The following is a 16,536-nucleotide window of genomic DNA, read 5'->3' on the forward strand; positions in this document are numbered from 1 at the left end:
ATCATCCTATCTAACATCACCTGATAAATCCCCTACTTCCATGCATCTCAACCCAAGAACACAGACAACGCCAGAATCTAAAAGATAACTCACAGTGGCATGCAGAACAAAAATAAAGAGTAGAAAGGTTCTGAAACTTACCAAAGCAAAGATTGTGGAGGTTTGAAGGAATTTCGAGCGTAGACGAACGGACGGCTGGTTCTTGAAACGCTGAAAGATGATCTTCAGAGAGAATGAAGGTTCTGATTTAGGGTTTTTTGAAAGAGAAATAACTTGCGTAAAAAGAAAAAGAAGGCTCTGAGAAGGCTATATATATTTTGTTTGTGGCATGAAGGAAGAGGTAATCATCAGTTTCCTCTTTTCGAAGCATGGGGAAGGGTGATAGCCGTCAATAGGTTACTTGGAAATCGAAAAGTCGTGATTAGACGGGGGTAGGTCATTTTTTCCAAGAATGCACGAACTACTCTGACAGATTTGGTGGGGTAATCGAAGAGGCGTTTTCCTTCAAGTTTATTTATTGTTGGTCGTAATAAATAAACTTAGGGGGCAAATGTTATCCAAAAATCAGGCACGGGTGACGTGGCAGACGTTTTTAACACGTAGCTGACACCTGGCAGAAGTTCTGTTCGACCATCGACCAGTAAGATTCTCCTGGCGTAACATAGGGCTGTGCATAAATTTTTACAACCTGCCCAACCCGAATAATCCGCCCAAACCAACCCGAAAAAACCGCCAAAAAGCGCAACCCGAATAAACCGACCAAAATTTAAACCGCCCAATTGTTACATTGGGTGGGTTGAAAATAATTATCAACCCGCTCAATATAACCCAACCCGCCCAATTAAGAATTTATTATTTTTAATATATTCAAATAAATATATCAATTAATTAAGTTTTGTTTTAATTTTTTTACTATAAATTTAAAATATTGTTTTAAGCTTAAAAAGATAAACTTCACACTATTAGTACTAGTATTTAAAAGAAAAAAATTACAAAAATGTAAAAAAAAAAAAAAAAACCACTTTTGTTTGGGCGGGTTGACCCGACCAACCCGCCCAAAAAAAATACCATTTCGGTTTGGGCGGGTTAACCCGACCAACCCGCCCAAATTATTGGACGAGTTAAAAAAAAAATTCTTAATTGGACAAGTTACGAGTCACTTTTGCTAACCCGATTATGACATTGGACAGGTAAAAATGCCTTGTAACCCGACCAACCCGCCCAATGATCAGCCCTAGCGTAACATTTGAAGTTTCTATACGACCAGCGGTCGTATACTCCGCGTATTTCAAGATGATCTTGGGTAAATCATAATCAATTCCGAGATTATCTCCTATGAATCCTGATTATCCGATTAATTAGGAGAGAATATCTGTAACAAATTCATGTAATCCTCCTTGAGCCTATAAATAGAGAAAGATAGCTCAAGGAAGGGACTTTTGGCTTTTGGTTGATTAAAGCTATACACTTACGAGAGAATTAGAGCTATTGTATTACGATTATATTGTTTATCTCTCTCAGGCTGGTGAAACTCAGAGAACCCTAGTTCTTTGATCACTCCTTTGGGAGTTCATATCAATAATAGCTTAAGTGGACGTAGGTCATTACCAGTTCTTGGGGCCGAACCACTATAATTTACTGTGTTCTTTACTGTTTTTGTCATTATACTATTCGAACACATCTATCCACTTCAAGTGTTTGACTCCGTGTCAGTTGACCAAAACGAGGGTCAACAAGAGTATTTATCATAGACATGAAATCTATAACTTTTGTTTAAGAAGTGAAATGATGATTTACTTATAGCTTGATTCAATTGTTAAATGATAGAGTACTCATTTCTGTAATTAAATTTACGGAAATATCATTTACATGAACTTTGTGGGAGTTAAGGATAAAATACCCATGAGAGGTAAAATAGTAATTTACACATATATCATTAGTAGATCATCTATAGATGATTGAATGACGGTTATGGTTATAACAATGGATAACGTATTTACATTTGGTGTAAATCATTTTATGAATTCAATAGTGTGATTCTGAGTCTATAGTGGAGTCACGATGAATTAATAATGTAGTGAGATTATTTGTTATGAATAAACTCATGGCAACTTATTATAGCTTGTGTTCATGAATCCATGGTCCACATGTCATCTCTCATCAAAATGAACCTAGTTGTCTTGAATAATTAATTTAATTATTAATTATAAAAAGTATTATATTGACTAGGTCAATGAAAATAAATAATGTTAAATTATTTATTGATATTTGGCGAGAAAAGAAATAGAAGAAACATTGGTGATTTTATTGCAAAGTCTCAAAAAGATAGTATTATAGCCAATTGGGGCAATTTTGTTAATATTGATAAATTAGTATTAATATTAATAAAATGTCAAAATTATAATTGGTTAATTTTGACAAGTATTTAATTAATTATAATTATTAAATAATTAAAATAAAATGTGAAACTAAAACTTATTTTATGTCTTAGCTAATTGCATATATATACTAGTGTTATAGAATGCATTAGATCAAGAAATTTTACAAGGTAAAAATTCACTCCTAATATTCTATACCTAGCCCCCCATCTCTCTTAGTTTTCTTTATAGGAATTCTCTTCTTATGTGTTGAGACTTGACCATACAAACACTAAGTTGTTTTAGAGAAATGTTTGGATTCATTGCAATACGTAGCATTCACAAGGACAAAATATTAGGGAATCCAAAGGGTTTAGTTTTATTCCGTTGCGTATTCGTAAGTGCTCTAATCTCTATTGTGCTATTTACGAATCTTTGTATAAAAATCACTTCTATGCATGTATTTACGTTTTCTATTGTATGTTATTTTGTGTAATAGGGAGCATGAATATAGACTTTTATAAATGAAAATCACTTCTATGTATGTGTAATTCTATGCGTTAGCCATATATGTTTTTTATATATATATATATATATTTATATAATAGATGATAAGTGCACTTTTTTATTTTTTATTTAAAAAAAAAAAAGAGTAAGTCCTAGGAATTCATTCAAGAAGAACTAAGTATTTAGGACTAAGTCCAGTACAACAACTTCGATAAGTCAATATGGCAAATCTATCCCCGAGGGATGAACAATAATGGCAACAAAGGTCACTAAGACCGACATAAAAACAATATACAAGCTAAAGTCATAGTCATCAATAAGTTCCAAACTATACAAGATACAATAGAACCTTTATATAGGAATACCTAGAATAATATCTATTTTATTATTAAAAAAAATTAGTCACAATTTAGGTCAATTATAAATAGGAATAAGCTATAAATTGTAATAAGTTATAATTTTTTAAGTCCCGTATTAAGAATATATACAATCAAATATTTTTTTTGACCCTTACTCACTCTGTATGAGATTAATTATACATAAAGATGTGGTAACAACTCTAAAGAGTAAATCAATATGCTAAACAAACTTACACATTTTTTTTATTTTGAATAATAGTTATTAGAGAGTTCTTAGTGCTATTATCATTATTGATACTTTTGAGTGTTAGGATTTTTTTTTTCAATACAAATACCTGTATTTACTTATAACCTCTCAATAAGAATACAATTACTTTGATCTCAAAACTATTATTATATAGAGACTTTACTTACTACCAAATCCCACATAAGGGAACTAACCAAAAGGAAAACTACAAACAAAGATAAAAAAAAACAAAACTAGCAACAAGAAAAATAACACAACAAAACTAACTAAAGTAGTCGCAATAATAAAGATAGAATGACATCAAAAAAAAGCAACGGACCCTACTACCCACCATGATTTCAAGTAGATGATGCCTCACTACACTCCAACTTCCAAACAAGAATCTCACGACTGTTACCGGAATGGAACCAACCCACAACTCTTTCGAGTAAACCCACGCTGGCACAACCCGACACACAACCAAAAGGGAGAAAACTAGTCAACTCCACAACTTCAGATCTATCACTTTCAAACCAAAATTGCCAAAACTTCCACCTAAAACGTGGAAGGAGTTCAAAGTTGAAGCCACCCCACTTTGGCTCCATGTCGGAGGCCGACCAATGCACCGGGATGCATGGCTGGAGCTCTAATGAGAGCCAAATGACCTTTTTTTTATAAACCTCATCTCTCTTCTTTCTCTCTCAACTGGCAGCTAAGGTTTTTTGTTTGGTTAGAAGATATTCTACATTATCTAGTGACTTAGGCTTGATTTTTAAGTAATTGTGATACAATTTTATAAATCTGAAAACTCAAAATAAGTAGGTCCCACCAAAATAGTTGATTGGTTCATTATTTTGAAAAAGTGTTTTCAAATCTAAACTCCAAAATTAAGGCAAAAGTTGAAAACACAAATATATCATTTTCTCAAATTTTCAATTATTAAATCCAAAATCTACAGCACAATATTATTTTTCTCTCCACCGTCTATTCTGTTCATTTCAGTTTGATGGTGTCTTCTATTTTTCGTATTATTCTCCCTGTCTTTGTATTATTTTTTTAGTCATCTATATAAATTTAGTAAAATAATTAATTATAAAATCATATAACTGAATATAATTTGATTCTAATTTACAATATATTTGCTAAAAAAATTCATTGATCAAATAAAAATTACAACAAATAAATAATAAAAAAAAATTTCACTTCAATTACTATTATACCAAAAATAAAAAAATATATATTTACATATTCAATTTTTAGATTTTCTATCAAAAAATTATTCAATTTTATAAAACTAAAAAATAATTAACGGACAATACATTCAATCACATTTTCATAAACATATTTTCAGACACTAAATCTAGATTATTTTTTCAGAATCATACTTTTTCAAAATACAATTTTTAAATCACTAACCAATCATGCCCTAAAAAAATATAACTTTAATTTATAAAAAAAAATCAAAGTTAATGACAATGTAATATTGTTATGAATTTAATTAATGCACTATTATTAAATTTTAATTTATCAATATAATTAAATTTTACTTTCAGCTGAACCAATCACGTATTCAGTTTCTGTTATATTTTCAAATTTAATACCAATCACAGATTCAGTTTTTTAAAATTCAAAAACAGTTTATTGACATTGAACCAATCACATTTTCAGAAACATGTTTTTAGTCACTAAATTCAGATTTTCATTTCAGAATCCCACTTTTCAAAAATACAATTTTCTAATCATGAACCAATCAGACCCTTATATATTTTAATATTCGTATTAATAGAAAGATTAATCTTTTGTCAAAAAGATAAAATAAAATAATTTTTTTTATTTCTTCATATGGGTTATTTTTATTTGGTTAAAAAAATATTATATAAAAAAACTAACTAATAACTAATGATAAAATATAAAGATGGGAGATAAAATAAATTTAGATTAAAGGGAAATTTTATATTTAATGAAAATCTAAAAGATGTGTGAAAATAATGTGTAAAATAAAAGAAGAGTGAAAATAAATATTCAATATAAAGAAAACGTGAATGGTCACTATGCATTTTAAATTTTTTTTGTCAGAAGAAAATGTATTAGATTAAGATTGAAAATGAACGCAATTGCAGATAGAATGATGGATCTCTTCCATCTAATAAAATTTATTATCTATATCATAAGGGCATGCTTAACCATTCTATGAGTCACAATTAAGATTGTAAAGGAGCGCAATTGCAGATAGAATGATGGATCTCTTCCATCTAATAAAATTTATTATCTATATCATAAGAGTATGTTTAGCCATTCTATGAGTCACAACATTAAAATTATGACTAACATGAGAAAGAATGTCATCGGAAAACTAAATAATAAAACTTTTATATCAGAAAAAAGAACTCCTAATTTATTTTGATACACAATAATACTACCCAAAGCTAAGACCAAAGACATTGAACCAGAGAAGAACACTTGGACTGGAAGACCAATATCTCAAGCCCATTTTAGTCCTACCAAAATAGCCAGTGACTCTGCCGGAAAAACCGATAAAATACATGTGTCACAAAAATCAACACATCTAATAAACTTATTAAGATTACATTATTAGAGACCGGTTTTTAATTGTTATGAAAGTCTCTAACCAAAGGGGTATCCTTTTTATTAGAAACTAAGTATCTTAGATTTATTCAAAAACTTATTATGGGTCTTTAAAATAATTCCTACCAACTTTATCATTACTTTCAAAGAAGATATTCTTGAAACGTTGACTACAAATTTATTTGCCATAAGTGAAATGGAAAGTTTCCATTTAAAATTAGGTAATTTCAAAAAAGCTTCATGAGAGAGTTAAACTGGTCCTATATTATTATTGCTGTTTATCAATATAAAATTGATTAAAACCTTAAAATACCAGCTCATAGAAAACTCACTATTAAAATGAATACTTTTGTAATTAAAATATCATTCTACATTACTTTGTCTTTAATGCTTTAGATTATAAGGACAACAATATGCTATATATAACGAAAAAATATATATTTTAAAAAAGAAAATTTGGGTATTTATGCATAATCTAAGTGCATATATAAAAAAAAATATTATTTTTTAAAATCATTCCAAAATAATACTATTTGTTTGATTTCTAAAAATATCCTTAACATTTTCTTAGCCTCTATCTTTCTTCTCTCTCTACTCCCTCTCTCTCTCTTGTTATCTTTATTCTTTGGAGTTATGGCAGTCACTATCAAACCATCATCACCACCAAATTTCTTTGAAAAAATGTCTACAACTTTAGCATCCTCTTTTATTTTTTTCTTCTCTCTTTCTTCTTCTCTCTTAAAGTATCCATGGAGACTAAAATAAAATGCCCCATAATATATTTTGATGGTATAAAAATTAAACCTACTAAAAGTTCAATTAAAACACTAATTTATACATTTTGAATAGATCTCTGCATAATTTTTTAGTTTTTTTTTGGCAATTTTTTTCACAATGTTTTAGATCTGAAACGTAAAAATTTGCAGAAAACTCAATATACCTCGATGGGCCCTTAAAAATTATAATTTTCATGAAAAAAACCACTTGCCACGATAGGCCTCGATATGCCTCGACATGCTTCGATGCAAATCAATGCAATTAATAAAAATTACATAATTTTTCACTCGGGTGTCCATTTGAGGTGATTTTTTTTTTAATTTCTGTATTTTCTTGAGATCTAAACATCTTGGATGTGTACACACACATTTAGGAGGTTGAAATTTTGAAAACATACCAAAGTTTGAAAATATAAAGGTATTGTTTTGAAATTTGGTGTGTTTTCAAGTCTTCAACTTCCCGAATGTGTGTGTACATATCTTAGATATGTAGATCTCAAGAAAATACCTTAAAAAAATCACCTAAAACACACCCGAGTGAAAAATTATGCACTTACTATGAATTGTATCGAGTTGCATCGAGTCCTGTCGAGGCCTATCGAGGTGTGTCAAGGCATATGTTTTTTTTCTTCATGAAAATCATGATTTTTAAGATATACCTTGATAGACCTCGATGTGTCTTGATGCCCAGTTCGATAAGCCATTAAAAATCATGATTTTCAAGAAAAAAATCACTTGCCTCGATAGGCCTTGACATGCCTCAATGCAAATCAATGAAATTAATCGAAAGTGCATAATTTTTCACTCGGGTGTCTGTTTGAGGTGATTTTTTTTAATTTGGGTATTTTCTTGAGATCTACACATTTAGGATGTGTACACACACATTTGAGAAGTTGAAAGCGTGAAAAAATACCAAAGTTCAAAACAATACACTTATATTTTCAAACTTGGGTATGTTTTCAAACTTTCAACTTCCCAAATATGTATGTATATATCCCAAACGTGTAGATCTCAAGAAAATACCAAAATTAAAAAAAATCACCTCAAACAGACACCCGAGTGAAAAGTTATGCATTTTCTATTAATTGCATTGATTTACATCGAGGCCTATCGAAGTCTGTCGAGGCCTATCGAGGCAAGTGGTTTTTTTTTTTCATGTAAATCATAATTTTTAAGGGCCCATCGAGCTAGGCATCGAGGTACATCGAGATCTATCAAGGTATATCTTAAGAATCATGATTTTCATGAAAAAAAATCATATACCTCGATGCCACCTCGATAGGCCTCGACAGACCTCGACGCAACTCGATGCAATTTATAGAAAGTGCATGATTTTTCACTCGGGTGTCCGTTTGAGGTGATTGTTTTTAATTTGGGTATTTTCTTGAGATCTACACATCTAAGATGTGTACACCCATTTGGGAAGTTGAAAGCTTGAAAACACACCAAAGTTCAAAACAATACCCTTATTTTTAAAGTTGGGTATGTTTTTGTTGACGCCGTTTTTCGTCAACAGTGAAAGAAGAGCACGTAAACAATGAACAGTAATGGCCAATATAAATATGATAATACAAAACACGATTTTTACGTGGTTCAGCAGTTAAATCTGCATAGTCCACGAGTCTTTTTTATTAAGCTCAAGATGATCTCTGAAAATTCTTCAAGAATTCTTCAGAGTTTTCTCTCAAGATTCAGAAATTCCGTCCTTTACAATGGTGCATGATCTCTCTATTTATAGAGAAGATTGCAGAATACTATCCCACATACTTCGGGTAGTTACTCTTTTTGTGCAAATAAATTAAATGGCTTTAAATGCCTGTAATCCGATATAAAAGGAAACGTCCCCTGAAGACCAGGGGGCGTATAACTAATCAAATAATATCCCATGATTTTAGGGGATTTACCGTAATAAATGTAGACCACGTCTCTTATGGACAACACTTGTAGATGTTCAAGATTATTATCATATATCTCCAAGGCCATATTCTCCCAGGTCTTACATCAACTTTCGAGCTAATGACATCTCCCGAGGTCACATGGTTTTCGAGATCGTACTCGCGTCAGGCTCGGAACCCCTGATCCGAGGTCATCCCTGAGGGTAGAACCATCTCGGGAGCTCCCCTTCGAGTTCGTGTGGATTTCGAGGCCAATATATTCGAAGTCGTCTCAACTTTGCAGGCTCGATGTCTAGTCTTGAAACATACTTTAGACTTTACGAGTTCATTCGCTGTGAATCCAGCTTTCGAGGTCACATTTAACATGGCTCGAAATCTGGGTATAACAGTTTTCAAACTTTCAACTTTCCAAATGTGTGTGTACACATCCCAGACGTGTAGATCTAAAAAAAAATACTCAAATTAAAAAAAATCACATCAAATGGACACCCGAGTGAAAAGTTATGAACTTTCTATTAATTACATTGATTTGCATCGAGGCATGTCGAGGCCAATTGAGGCAAGTGGTTTTTTTTCACGAAAATCATGATTTTTAAGGGCCTATCGAGCTGGGTGTCGAGGTACATCGAGGTCTATCAAGACATATCGAGTTTTCTGCAAATTTTTACATTTTAGATCTAAAAAATTGTGAAAAAACCAAAAAAATAATGCACAGTTCTATTCAAAATGCATAAATTAGTATTTTAATTGAATTTTTAGTAGGTTTAAGTTTTATATTATCAAAAAATATCATGAGGCATTTTATTTTAGTCTTCATGAATACTTTAAAAGAGAAGAAGAAGAGAGAAGAAAAATATAGAGGGGATGCCAAAGTTGTAGACGTTTTTTCAAAAAAATTTGGTGGTGATAATGGTTTTGTGGTGACTGCTATAACTCCAAAGAATAAATGTGACCTGAGAGAAAGAGAAGAGAGATGGAAGCTAAACAAATGAACCAAATAAATAATAACATTATTTTAAAAAAAATTAAATAATAATATTTTTTTTTATACTTGCACATACATTGTACATAAAAATAAAACCAATAACTATAGCTAAATTAGATTATTACATTCAATCCCTGATAGGACAGATTGTGGAAAATATCAGTGGAAAAACTTAATCATTAGGTGTAGCTTTAAAATGAGATTCCTAAAAACACAAAGAAAAACTTTTTAAAAGAATTCTAAATTATTATCTTCTAATTGGGAGTACTCTAAGAATTGAAGGCATATAGTGGTTAGTTAATAAAATTACTAAAACTCCTAATAAAAACTTGAATTCGCGCAAGAATAGCCTAAAAAAAGCACAGAATATTGGAAATTTGAGAACGAAATCTTGGTGTAATTGCATTCACCTATACTATCTACTACGATGTTGCGTAGAGCATAGGATAAACGTGGTGGAACATAGAGAACAAAAAATTGTAAAATCCACTCGCTCAATAGAACGCGCGTGGGGTTTGAAAAGTCAATCTGAAACGCAATAGAAGTAAAAAAAGAAGAAGCGAAAAGCTTCGCGTTCTGGTTTTTCTCTTCTTTCTAACGCAATTGTTCAAAACCGCCATAGCCAGGGAGTGCCACCTTTCATCTTCGCTAGCACTTCTCTGAAATTTTTCAGATTATAACTAGTAACCTTTATCTTTCTTCTTGTCTCCTAATTCGCGCTCTACGGATTTTGAATTTTGTTTGCCTCAAAGGTCGAAAGTAGAAAATTCATCGAGCTCGATCGTCCAGTTAGGGTTTACAGATAGAGAGAGATGGGTAGCCCTAAGAAGAATGATAACAAAGGCTTCTTTGCTGCCATGAGTTCTGGCCTCTCCATGTTTGGTAACGCCATGCACCGATCCGTCAACGGGTAATCTCTCTTAACTTAGAATTGAGAATTTATTCATCTTTTCTTATAGGCTTCTCTAATGAAATTAGAATTCATGATCGTATGTATCCATTTTATTTATATGTTTGATTTTAAATAATTATGGTTCTTTGGAGTGTTTTGTTTTGTAATTTACATCGATCGAGCTGATTAAGTTTGTATCTATTTTGTCAATAGGGTAGTGAGTTCATTGTAAATATGAGATAGTATTTTTTTAATTCACATCGATTTGTGTTAATATTCCATGCGTAGCGCGGCCAAATATTACCTATTCCCATGAAGTAGTTTTCGATCTCTTGGCTGTGCTTTGTAGAATTTACTGTGTGTTTGAACTCTGAACGCAAGAAATTGATTCAAGTTTGTGAGGCTTCATTTTATTGGGGATGCTCAAGCTCGTTGCCAGTTCCTGAATCTCCATGCATATAATTAGAATCGTGGCCTAATAATTTAGCGATCGAAGGGGTTTACCAAGTTGAAGCCATAGCAATGTCGTTTTTTTCCCTTCTTGTTTCTCCAAATCATATGTCTTAGTAACTTGTGTATCAGATAATGGAAATGGTAGTTTGGTTGCTTACAAGAGTGAAGCAAATTATCATATACGGGATTGCAGCTCCATCATAATAAGTATAGTGCATATTTTGGCTATAATCAAGTGCGTGGGATAGTGCTTTGATATTTTGCTTGCCAAATTTTAGCAAAATCTTGGCATTAATTTTCCATTTTTTGTAGTGGCTGGTTTTTCTTGTCCCCGAATACATTCAGATAGTTAACTCCCTATTGTTTGGTTCTGCCATTGTAGCCGGTCACTGGCCAGAACCTTTGGTACGGGAAGCTTGCACAATTGAGCAAAGAAAAACTTTTTAAGTTGTTCACTATTTGGCTAACTAATAAATTGTTATAACTGACCTTTTGATATTTTGCATATCTTTTTCTCTGATTTTACGTAATTAATTGACATTACCCTTGTAATGACTTGTAAAAGATATGGGCTGATCTGCTTTATCTTTGATCAAGGGATGAGGAAGGTCTGTTAGAAATTGGTTCTTCAGCATCTCTTTTTATTTGCTATTTAGGTTGCTTGGTTATGAAGGAGTTGAAGTTATTAACCCAGAGGGAGGAAAGGAAGATGCAGAGGAGGAAGCTCAAAGAGGAAGGTGGAAGCAGGAGGTATGTGGAAGAAGGAGTTGAAGTTATATTGTTCCTTTCCTTTTATTGTTTTTTTTTTCACTGATCAGTTTAATTAAAGATGGGCTTTTATTTTAATTTACTTATTTTTCTACTTATAATATGAGTAATAACTATTGCTTTAGGAAACATATTTTGTCTCCATTTCATAGTGATTATCAAGTCCTAAGTAAAGTAACCTACGGAGTAGTTGTCTTGAAATTCTTTACATTTAATGGTCGTGTGTTTTTACATTATCTATCTGTTGTGTCCTGTATTTCTGTGTGAATTATGTTCGTTACTTCACCACCGATAGACCTGATATTTTGAGTTTATTTCCTGTTTTAAGGAACGAGATAGTTACTGGAAGATGATGCAGAAGTATATTGGTTCTGATATCACATCACTGGTGACGCTTCCCGTCCTTATTTTTGAGCCAATGACCATGCTACAGAAAATGGCAGAGGTCTGTGATTCACTGTTACTTAGTATATATGCTACATCCTCATGGATTATATGTACAATGTTTTCATACTGTAGATTAATGCTATGTTTGAAAACAGTTAATGGAGTATTCCTACTTATTGGATCAAGCCGATGAATGTGAAGATCCTTACATGCGTTTGGTCTATGCAAGTGAGTATATGCTTCAAATTCAATTTTAAAGATGCACATGGAAGACTTCTCTCTTATAATTGATGGAATATACAACTCTATGTTACTTCATGCAGCGTCTTGGGCTATATCCGTCTACTATGCATACCAACGAACATGGAAGCCTTTTAATCCTATACTCGGAGAGACTTATGAAATGGTTAATCACGGTGGAATTTCATTTATTGCAGAGCAGGTGAGCTTTATAGGACTATGATTCTGCAGCAAACTTCTTGTCCTTTTGCCTTATTCAATAGGAATATCATCTCTTCTTTTAATGTATATGGTGTCCTCGAGGCCATTTTGAGTCCTGTATGTTCTTCTATACATTTTAGAATCCGTGCATTGTGTTTACTGTTTAGAATAAGAAGTATTAATGGAGTTTCAATAAAGTTTAAGTTTACTCTTCTTATAACTAAATATTAGACCTCTAGCACTGTTTTCTTCTCCTGTCTTTATACTGTCAATTATTTAGAATGTCTTATTACCATATTCTTTTTACTTTAGGTAAGTCATCATCCCCCAATGAGTGCAGGGCATGCTGAAAATGAACACTTCACATACGATGTGACATCAAAGTTAAAAACTAAGTTCTTAGGAAACTCTGTTGATGTGTACCCTGTTGGAAGGTAATAACGGGTTTTCTGCTCTGATTTTATCTCTCTCTAGACTAAACTTGTTCAGTCTTTTTTTTGTACCCTGTTGGAAGGTAATAACGGGTTTTCTGCTCTGATTTTATCTTTCTCTAGACTAAACTTGTTCAGTCTTTTTTTGTTCTTTTCACTTAATCATCTTCTATCTTAAATTTGCTCATATGCTCATCTTCTATTTAAACTTGTTCATTATTTAATTCCCCATTTTCTCATGTATAAATTTAACATTGTTTGTTATTTAACTCCCCTTTTTCTCTTATTTAAATATAAACTTAAACTTGTTCATCATCTAACTCTTCAATTTCTCTTTTTCAAACATAAACTTGTTCATTATTTACCTCTCCTTTTTCTCTTATTTAAACTTGTTCTGTCATCTTTATTTTTCATTTTTTGCCTTTGCACATATTCTAATTTCTCTAATATTTATTATGTGTTTATGTTATTTTCTAGTTTTTCTTCATAACCTATCTGTGTGGAAATCCATTCTTCTAACAAGCACGGGACATGTGATTTTGAAATGGGTTTGTCCTACTTTATTGTGATTCAGTATTAACAGAAATTGCAGAAGTTGTATCTGTGGATTGATACTCACGTATCAGGATAACACTGCTTTGCTAAAGCTCTTTTGTTGTCAAATGCTTTCCCCTTCTTCATTTTAACTTGGTTATATTTATTTTGTAGGTGGGCCAGGTTTGTAAGAATTATACTTACGTACTTCTTAATATTTTCAGAACTCGTGTTACTCTTAAAAGAGATGGCGTTGTTTTAGATTTAGTTCCTCCTCCCACAAAGGTTAACAATCTAATATTCGGACGGACATGGATTGATTCACCAGGGGAAATGATCATGACTAATCAAACTACAGGGGACAAGGCTGTGCTATACTTTCAACCATGTGGTTGGTTCGGGTATTTAACCTATCCATTTTTTTTTCGTAATCTTAAAGGCATGAAACATGTTATTGTGCCCATAAACCTTAAAGTGCCATAGCAATGCTTACAGTAACTATTTGAGGAATGCTTACAATTTCCCACCACCTTCTTTCAAATAATGTTGTCAGTTCATGTGCGATAGGAATACATGAGTGAAGACGGATGATTCAGTGAAATTATTATTATGTGCATGTACTTATTAAATTCATTCCCGACATTCCCCTTAATTCAATAAGACCTTTTCCTTAGTTGTGCTGTGTTTTGATAGTTAAAAAATTCAGTTTCTACGACTTTCACAAATATTGAATTGCAATTTTTTTATTTTCCCTTCTTTAATAACTAAGAAAAAAAAAGAGCTTGCCTTGTGTTAGTGGTGTTTTGAAAAAGATTCTGTTTGGTTGCAGAGCTGGTCGCTATGAAGTTGATGGATATATTTATAATGCTGCCGAGGAGCCTAAAATACTGATCACAGGGAAATGGAATGAGTCACTGAGCTGCCAACCATGCGATTTGGAAGGCGAACCTATTCCAGGAGCAGAGTTGAAAGAGGTTACTTACTGTACTTTATTCTAAATTATTTTCCATCTTTCATATGCAAGTGTGGTTGATGAGAGTAATAGGCTGAAAAATCATATGACGGGACTTTGGTAAATATGTATATCATACAAATGAAGGGCTTATATACAGCTGGTGGTCCTTAATACTTGCTTACGGAAAGATACCAAGTGATCTAGCTTTTAATTTCATGGAATTAGTTATTAGATGCAAATTCTAAGTAATCCACATGTTTCTCAATGACTTATGTTTGTTAATTCATTTATTTAATGAAGTGTGAGCTGGTAAATATATTATTTCTATAGCTAATGCCTATCTTGTTCTGCAGGTTTGGCATGTTGCTGCTGTGCCTAAGAACGACAAATTTCAGTACACATATTTTGCACATAAAATAAACAGCTTTGATACTGCTCCTAAGCAGTTGTTAGCATCAGACTCGCGTTTGCGTCCTGATAGATTTGCACTTGAACATGGTGATCTCTCCAAAGCTGGTTCAGAAAAGAGCAGGTCTTTCTCTCTGAAAAAAAAAATAAAAATCAAGAGTAAAATAAATTATCGTATGTTTTTCTTTGGTTTCATGTTAATGCTGTTGTTTCTTTGTTGCTGTCTTTTTTGCCCATTATAGTTTGGAAGAGAGGCAAAGAGCTGAAAAGAAGGAACGAGAGGCCAAAGGTCACCAGTTTGCACCAAGATGGTTTAATTTGACTAACGAAGTTACTCCCACACCTTGGGGTGAATTGGAAGTGTATCAATATAATGGTAAATATGCTGAACATCGGTCTGCTATCGATAACTCAGACTCCATTGATGTGGCTGATGTTAGATCAACCGAGTTCAACCCGTGGCAGTTTGGCAATTTGTCTTTGGAATGAGGTACTCTAGTTATCTGCATTACTAATCTGAATCTGGAGTTGGTTAATGGAACTTCTTTCAGCGATATGTGAATGCAGTACGTTGTTTGCTATTATGTTGTGTACATCGTTTCCATAATCTCTATCATAGTTGGTCTTAGTATTCCCATTGACGAAATTTCTACGTTCTGTGTCTCAAACTTGACGCATCAAGGTAATGGTCAGCTGCTGTTGTTTATTTAGTTGAAAGCGTGTAACTGTTTTCCATTGAATGAAATATTAAACCATTAAATTAGAATATAAAAGAACAGAAAAAAAGAAGATATTATTAGTGAGAGACCAGCTTCTGCCATATAATACTGTAACTTTCTCTTGTTTAACCTTCGTGTTTTTTTTTTGAATCATATTACCAGTGGCAATTGAAGTAAAATGACTTGCCTCTTAATTTAGCATTTTTACTTTTATTTCTTGGAGGGTGGGTGGGGGTGTAAAACCTGATTTTTGTATTTCTTGGTAGAAAGTTTGATCGATGCCATTGTTGGGATAATTAACAACTAATTTTGTCATAATTTTTATTTGTTCCTCTGTTTGTTTTGATTCAAAGGTAGCAACCAACTATACTCGATTACTTTGCAAGACAATTATAAATTATAGTTGTGTTAATTTCTTTCCGTAAATTTCATTTCACAGATTGATCTTGTTATTCTTTTTCGTACAAGAATATTTTCGACTATGTCATATTGTTAGAGATAGATATCTGTTGCTAATGGGTGACATGGCTACCATACATTTTGCTAAATAAGTTAAGGGCGTGTTTATTGATTTTTGGATTCATTTTGTGATTTAATCATAAAGAAAAATCATTCCAAAATAGAGTACCTGGATTACTACTTGATGACCGTTTTGCAACTTTGTACATTAATCAGAGCAGTGGAGCAAAACGCCAAAATAATTTGATTGACATTGACATCTATCTAAGCCTGTACAATGTCAAGCTATATATGCGTAGGAATAACATTGATTAAAAAACTAGTCAGGCAGACGGGTGACCATCAAATGGTCAATGATATCAAATCAAATGCCACATGTATTACAGGTCACATGGAAA

At 32.3% G+C, this 16,536-nt stretch overlaps 1 protein-coding gene across 2 annotated transcripts; it reads left to right on the forward strand.

The window, feature by feature from the left end:
* Window positions 1-10,248: 10,248 nt before the first annotated feature.
* Window positions 10,249-15,763, forward strand: LOC133791098 (oxysterol-binding protein-related protein 3C). 2 transcript variants are annotated; one of them, XM_062228990.1, is made up of 10 exons: window positions 10,249-10,601; window positions 11,693-11,786; window positions 12,133-12,249; window positions 12,347-12,419; window positions 12,515-12,633; window positions 12,945-13,066; window positions 13,822-13,998; window positions 14,427-14,571; window positions 14,906-15,084; window positions 15,203-15,763. In XM_062228990.1, the coding sequence occupies exons 1-10, from the start codon at window positions 10,504-10,506 to the stop codon at window positions 15,447-15,449; spliced, it is 1,371 nt and encodes a 456-aa protein (XP_062084974.1). In that variant the 5' UTR covers window positions 10,249-10,503; the 3' UTR covers window positions 15,450-15,763. The 2 variants fall into 2 exon arrangements, with proteins under 2 accessions (XP_062084974.1, XP_062084975.1); XM_062228991.1 differs by having other exon boundaries at window positions 10,449-10,601; window positions 11,634-11,786.
* Window positions 15,764-16,536: the final 773 nt, after the last annotated feature.

Source organism: Humulus lupulus, chromosome 7, assembly GCF_963169125.1.
Source record: "Humulus lupulus chromosome 7, drHumLupu1.1, whole genome shotgun sequence".
In the NCBI taxonomy this organism is placed as follows: domain Eukaryota; kingdom Viridiplantae; phylum Streptophyta; class Magnoliopsida; order Rosales; family Cannabaceae; genus Humulus; species Humulus lupulus.

Excerpts from the sequence above, each read along its gene's own strand:
- LOC133791098 (XM_062228990.1), top strand. The coding sequence starts at position 10,504 with ATGGGTAGCCCTAAGAAGAATGATAACAAAGGCTTCTTTGCTGCCATG. Across the intron at positions 12,250-12,346 it reads TGCTACAGAAAATGGCAGAG|TTAATGGAGTATTCCTACTT; the intron begins GTCTGTGATTCA and ends GTTTGAAAACAG. Across the intron at positions 13,999-14,426 it reads CAACCATGTGGTTGGTTCGG|AGCTGGTCGCTATGAAGTTG; the intron begins GTATTTAACCTA and ends GTTTGGTTGCAG.